The sequence below is a fragment of the Lepidochelys kempii genome, chromosome 7, assembly GCF_965140265.1.
Source record: "Lepidochelys kempii isolate rLepKem1 chromosome 7, rLepKem1.hap2, whole genome shotgun sequence".
Lineage (NCBI taxonomy): Eukaryota > Metazoa > Chordata > Testudines > Cheloniidae > Lepidochelys > Lepidochelys kempii.
In genome coordinates, this window is record NC_133262.1 from 100,649,533 (window position 1) to 100,657,032 (window position 7,500).

A 7,500-nucleotide genomic window follows, 5' to 3' on the forward strand; every position below is an offset into this window, starting at 1 on the left:
AGGGTTTTTCTTCTCCTTGTGTCACTTTCCCTTGAAGTTCTTCTCTTATGCCACCTGAGCTCCCAGGGCTCCTCTGAGCTACAGTTACAACCTGTCATTTGGGTCATGCAGTCCCACCATAAAGCTGAGATACAAACATTGGTTATATTGCATCCCAGTGCTGTTTCTTCTGAATTTAGCTCAGCATTCCAGGTTTGTTCGGGTGGACTTGAATGTTTATGGTTCAGGCAAACTTGGCTTTCTACCCAAACCACTGAGTAAATATCTGATTCATTTGTTTAGTAAAAGATTGCTTAATATACTTTTTTAGATGTATATGGGTTCCCCATAGAAACAATTCTTCAGTGTAAAAAATGCACATGTAATTATTATTATTATTAATAATAATATAATACTTTGCACTTTTGGAGCACCTTTCAACTGAGGATTTCAAAGTAATTTACAAACTTTAATTCAATAAGCCTCACAACAGCCATTTGACATTGGAAAACAGGATCAGATTCTCCTTGTCAGTCCAACTCCTTTGTGGCACTAAGAGGCTGGGAAGCTGACATCTCCATAGACCAGTTGTTTTCAACCTTTTTTTCATTTGCAGACATTTAAAAAATTTCAAATACAGGCGTGGACCTCTTTGGAAATTCAACCTGTGGTCTGCAAAACCCTACCATAGAAGCCTTAGACTGAAAACTGACTGTACAGAATTCAACTATAAATGTTGCACATGTTCAGCCCTGTATTTGGCACAGCATGAGAAAGGTGCTAAACTGTGTGCTTCTATGGTAATGACAACACTTCTGGGTTTTGACTTATAGGTGGGGGTATTGACATATTTTTGATTGACCAGAAAAACAGAATGTCTTTTCTGGAATCTGAAACTTTATTTTCCAGGGGTCCGCAAACCACAGATTACAAACCACTGCCCTAGACATTAATTTTCCCAATGTGGGGCATGCCTAGCTGAGGTATAGCCAGTTTTACTGCATCCTATGCCACTCCACACAGCTGCCCATAGAGTAGGGGACATGGAAGGGGGGATAGGGATGTGGCCAGAGTACTATTATACTCTGACTGTTCTCTGGCCCCTGGGTACCATAGTCAGCCAGAGTACTTTAGACCAGCCCTACATGCAGCCAGATTCACGCTCAGGGAACTGTAGCCATTCATTATAGCTTCCCCCCCCCCACACACCTGTGCCCAGCAAATATTGAGTTCAGCTGAGAAGCTAGACCATAGAGATCATATCAACCACCACTGAAATGTAGCCACCTCTGGGGTGAAAGCCAGCAGTTGATCACAACAACACTACACAAGAATTCAGGAGGGGAAGTGAAGAATACCATAGCCAATTGAAATTGCATCAGGGATTGATTTAGGCACGATGTAGTTACACCTCCTGAAATTTGGCTGGGAAAAGAGGTGTAACACTCCTTCAGTAACATGGAATCTTTAGTGAGTACAAGGAATCAGTGCTAGAGCAGACTGGAAAATGGAGGGAGACGGGACTTAGCAAAATTTGTCTTCCATTTAATGTCAAAATTCCCATTACTGTTGAAACTTTGCTAGCCAGCTCTAGAGATTATTCCATTCATATGTCTCATCAGAGAGATGGCTTCTTCAGCAGTACAGTGCCCACTAACAACATACTGGGGCTTTTGTTCAAGAGGCAAGAGTTCTAACTACTGAATTACCAACACCCTTTCTACAGTACCTGAGTATTCCTTAGGGTTCTCCCATCCAGCCATTGCCACTACCCAGGGGTTCACACATGATATGACAATGGGACACCTGCAGGTACATGTTTTATCAACTGGAGTCTGACCCTTTGGGTTTGAAGTTCTAAAGGAGGAAAGAGTGGAGAGCGAAGCTCTTATCAGGGATATTACTTGCACATGAACATTTTTCTAAAGAGTATCCAGGTACTGTGGTGATGGATACTTTATAATTAAGAGTAACATTAATAAATAATAATTTGTTGTATTCTGAATAAAATTCCTAAAGATCCTGTTCAGCTCAATATTAAAAATGTGTTTACTTGACCACCAGAGAAAATGTTTTGCTGTTATAAACTATGAAAATATCACAATGCAAAGAAAATAGTAAGGGCTAGGTTGTGATTAGCCTTTAAGCCTCTGTACTAGGGAGGGGCTTTTCCCTCACCTTGCACTGCCTGAGTGAGGTCTATGCGGGAGCTGCTCCAAAGCAGCTACCTGCTTCCCAGAGCAACTTGCTGAAAAGAAGGAAGGAAGTGAAGTTGGTAGAACCATAACTTTGCTGCCCCAAAAACTACATGGAGGTGGAATGAGGGTATATGCTTGCTTCATTATAAGGATGCCACAAATTGTTTCTTTCCTCTTTTCCCACCTTTCCATACAATCGTTTGCCCTAGGAAACATTTTACCTCTCAGAGTTCCCCCTGAGCATTGCTGCTGTATACAGCCCTCAGTGCAGGAAAGTGGCTAAATGGCACAGTTTAACCCGACATAATTATCTTTTAATATGCTGAATAGTTTAGAAGCTGAACTACATATTGCCCTGGGCATGGTCACTCTTTTTTACAGTTTTAAGATCATTATAGTGACCAGAGTGCAGGCCTTAATACTCAGTGTTCCATTATACTTTAACAATAATGACCAATGAGAATGATTTTTCCTGACATTTAAGCCCAATGTAAATCCAACTGAAGTCAATGGGAGCTGGATCATACCTCTTTTGAGCAGCTGGAGGAGTCTTCAACCAGAGGCAAAGCCAAGAGTCCTTAAAGAGACTCATCATAATTAATAGGAAATTTCCAACTAGTGCTAATATAAACTGTGAAAACATAAAACACATTCAGAAAAAGAAAAGGGGGGGCAGATCCTCAGCTAGTGTAAATCACCATCATTGATGTGATTGAATCATAGAAGTCAATTGATTTACAGTTCCTGAGGATCTGGCCTACAGTCATTACATTTTCAAGTGTTGAAGATGTAAAAATTGAAGCGCATGTTGCCATGGATATGGTGTTTTGATTACAGCAGTGATCTTTTCTAGTACTTAAAGACCAGTACAGTAACCAATAAGAAAGTAAGATGTCATACCCAATATTCTGTAAGGTTTACGTATTTAAAATGAATTTATTACACATTTTTCTCTTTTGATATTCCTAACAAACTTCAATTTTGTATTTTTATAGATTCTTTCTAAAGTTTTTCCTCAAGTGCAATCAGAACTGTTTGAAGAATGCAGGCAACCCACGAGATATGCGAAGATTCCAGGTACAGATTTTTAAAAAAGAAATAAGGATATATTCAAGATTCATTCATAAATTCCAAATAACTTACCATTATATTTTTTTTTCTGAAAGAGTGTTGTCTTTTTTATTTAATACAGTTAGTTTCAGAACGGTATACCTTTTAAAAATGATACATAAAGCTTTTTAAAATAGTTGCCTAATTTAAATGCATGTTCGTAGGAGTTGTCAAGTTCACGAGCAGACCATGATGGAGTGTTCTGAAGCAAGTGGGAATCACCAGTGAAAATATTGCTGTAGTTTTTTTCTCATATTAAAATCTTTACTGTGTTATTGGGTTGCTAAGAGCAGTAGAAAAGTTTTTACACATATATGATGAGTAGCACCAACTTAGTATTAGCTATTAGAAAAGCAGCCATGGAATTCAATGAATTTTGGATCAGCGTTCTAGTTTTCACATTCAGATATAAGTCTGATAGTTGTGGTACAACCCACATATTTTTCTTCCAACTGTTTTAGAACCAAATTATTTTAATACTTGACTTTCTCCCTACAGCCATTGAAATATCCTGTGGTGAATCATAACCAGTACAGAAGGGTATCTGACTGGACAGTTGCTGAAAATAATTTCCCCCAAATTTTGGCTGTTTGGAAACGGTTATTAAGAAATACATGATTTTTACTTCAAATTACTTTCAACATTATTCAGACTTGGAATTAATAACGTAGGCATTGAGATGTTCAAAACTTTTTCTGAGAAGCACAACTTGTGGTTAAGGCTTATAGGAAGGCATGTGACATCTGTTTTCACACACAGCCAACCTACTGGTGAAGCCAGAATGCTTGAGCCAGCCAACAGTAAAGATCTGTAGCTGGAAAAAAAATATTTCTTCAAAACAATCCAGCCAAACTTCCATTTTTCATGAATCTCAGCTTCACAGGGCATTGGTGATATTGATCCATCTGAACAGAGCACAAGGTCAAACCTGGAATGAGTGGAAATGTCCTCTTTGTCTCACCGATGACTAAATGAAGCATCAGTCATGAGTGATCTTGTGGTTGACAAAGGAGCCAGTAGTCACTAAAAAGACTTCCCTGGGTCTCTTTAGTTAATCTCCCTGCCTCTCAGAAGGTTTAACTGGACTTAACAGAATGTCAAGTCTTGAACAATATTTTCAACCGGTTTCACTATCTCAGCACCTTTCTTTAGGTGCCCGGCAGGAATGAGCCAATAAAACAACATAGTATGTCTACTTTCTTTTGCTGAACTACATTATTTTCCCTTGGTGACTGACCTATATATAGATGACAGAACAAAGATAGTTGTCTTTTTTTTTATATACACCTTCCCCTGTCTTTCAGTATATCATGGCCTAGGAATCTAAAAAACAAATAAAAATTATTCTTTGCTGAGAATCACATTTTATCTGCTTTGCATGATCTGCAGGTTATTTCTTTAAGTTGCACTTAGCTCATTAAAAGTGAAAAGCAAATAGCCCAGTGACATGGCAATAGGACTGCAACATAGGATACCTGTGTTAAGGTACAGTTTCAGGACTCCCCACAATGGATGTTGAGGAGCGGTGATACAGTCTGCGTCTGTGGAGGAGAGTGCATGGAGAAGCACAGAATACTTCTACAGAACTACCCTCAGGCTGGTCCGAAGGTTGATACAAATGGCTGCCTCCAAAACACAAAAACAGAAAAGAATTTAGATCAGATGCCTTGCACCCACTATGTGCAAAAGGAGAAGGAGTTACAGTGTAGTTCTTACTCTCTTGATTTTTCATTCATTATATATCTGTATATATGGACTGTAAGTATTCTGAATGTCATTTTTCACTGGGATTTTACATCCAAAGCAAACTGAACAAAAAGTAAAAGTCTGGCAAGTTTGTGTACTAGTTTTTACCATCATCACTACTATGGTTGGATGAGGTATGGCTAATATTGACCTAACTCTGCCATTGTTTCAGAGAACTCTTCTAATCTTAACTATACTGAAAATACTACAGTGATTACTTCAATCAGAAAATCTGGATCCCAACCCACAATGACCATGGTGGAAAACTGAAATTAAACTTAAACTTATATCTGAGGTATTCAAAGTATTTTGGAAAGAAAATCAACCTATGGAGCCACATCACAAACACACACACTCAAACATTCAATCAAACCCTTCTGTTTCCTCTTTCACTTGTGTATTTTGGAGTATCATTTTGGGATGAATTTCACAAATCGATTGTGTAGGTGTTTTTGTCAGCAAGGTTGTGCATTTTGCTTATGTTCCTTTTCCAATTTCTACTAAGAAGCAGCTGGAAGCCAAAGAAGACCCTATCCATCATCTCTTCTATGGCCGGACTCTGAACCTGGACACAAGAATAGGAGCCTTTCACTCAAAAATAAAGGAGGAAATTCCATTGACATACCAGGGTCAATCACCATCCAAATGAACTTGAGAAGGGATACTTTTCATGGATTGAAAACACTTTCACTATTCATATTCAACTCAGTCTTTTCAGATGCAAAAAAGTTCATTATCAGACATTAAATGTAATTGTAAAACTGACCTGGAGATCATTTACTGAAGAGAAATGGGGAGTTACAAGGGTTTCTGATTTATTAAGCATTTTTTTTTCTGATTTGGAATCCTCAGAACCCTTCATTTGGAGACAGTCTCAAGTGAACAATTTTTAATTAGATAAACTATCTAATCAATATATCAACAGATCAATCAAAACAGCAGCTTTTAAAATGAGTGGCTAGAGGGGTGATTCTGAAACTAATGGCTAGAAGAATATTTCCCTGAATTGAATTCATTTGTTAGGATAATAGGAGATTAAACTCTAATTAGTGTAGCAGGTTTTGAAGAGAAACAATTGAGATTTAAAAATTCAGCAGTGTTAGTCACAAAAAAAAAGTTAACTATGAATATATATATTTAAAGCAGAAAGTAATGGACTTAAAAAGCTGCAGATTTTTAAAATGTATTTGTTTTCTTTTTCAGGTTGTCGTATCAACAACAGTCAATGTGGATGGCCACGTTCTGGCTGTCTCAGACAACATGTTTGTACACAACAATTCCAAACATGGAAGGCGGGCTCGCCGCCTTGACCCCTCAGAAGGTACGGCCCCTTCTTATCTGGAAAATGGTAGGCACACATTTACATGTCTTTTTTTATTTGCAATGCTTTTTTGCACCATATTTTATGTTGATACACTACTACATTTACTTTTACATGATTTCTTCTCTCTTCACGTTGATCAAACAGCCCATTAGTATTTCTGACTCCATGTCAAACAAAATACAGCCCTCCTGTATTTGCTTCTGACTTCCTTTCCTTTATTTAGTCCATAAAGTTCTGCAGTCACAACCAATTTTTCATCCCCTTTTATTCTTTTTTGTTTGTTTGTTTAAAAGCCTTGTTTTGCTTGCAGCTTTTTCTTGCTGTTTAATTTTATTTGATTTTATTTTGGCTTGTCATAATCCTCGATCCAGAGGTACAGTCTCAGGTTATGTATGCAAGTTTAAATGGATGGTAAAAACATGATCAAATCTGTAAGGAATTTACTGTGAGGTCAATTTCCTGTTGCTGGGCCCTACTGCTACAGATGAAAGCAGTAGAATTTTTGTATGAGAAAAACAGCATAAAATGTTTTTCTTCTAACTGATTCAAGTTGATTAACTTCTTGCCTGATCTGCTAAAAGAAAGTAATTTGTGGGGAAAAGAACAGTGGAAAGTGTCCCCAACAATTCCTAAACTCTGAAATACTTTATTTTTGCGGCCCATCAACTTCTGATTCTTGCACATCCATACACATACAAACACTCTCACATAAAGTAAATGACCAAAAGATATATCTATACACAAGTGTCACTTTATATGCACCATAACATCCCCTCACACAAACATGGATAATTACTATTAAGTAATGCACTTTCTTATACAATAAAATGGTTAATTATCAAATATATTTTGAATTGCTTGAAGATTAAAACTTTCCAAAAACATGCTTTTTTTTACACTGCAGTACAGACTGTGGGGCTGATCCTGCAAACACATTGACTTCAGTGGGACTACTCAGGTGAACAGTTACAAATATGCATGTGTCAGCAGGATCATGCCCTTTACAACTGTACAATTAAATCATTTAAAGTAACAACTGGCAATGCTAAGCTGCTGTTATAACAATTCTCATATATTAAGGTTATGTGTTTATGTTCCACATAATACATACAGATGCACACACAGAAAAATGAATGAAGCAAG

The 7,500-nt window shown here is 37.5% G+C and overlaps 1 protein-coding gene across 4 annotated transcripts in view; it reads left to right on the top strand.

The window, feature by feature from the left end:
* The window catches only part of EBF3 (EBF transcription factor 3), a 129,665-nt gene that overhangs the window by 81,226 nt on the left and 40,939 nt on the right, over positions 1-7,500 (top strand). For 2 of the 4 annotated variants that reach the window (XM_073354036.1, XM_073354038.1), the window contains exons 7-8: positions 3,173-3,254; positions 6,237-6,381. In XM_073354036.1, the coding sequence (XP_073210137.1) occupies positions 3,173-3,254; positions 6,237-6,381 (227 nt within the window). The remainder of the gene's footprint in view (positions 1-3,172; positions 3,255-6,236; positions 6,382-7,500) is intronic. The other 2 variants (XM_073354037.1, XM_073354039.1) reach the window with 1 other exon arrangement.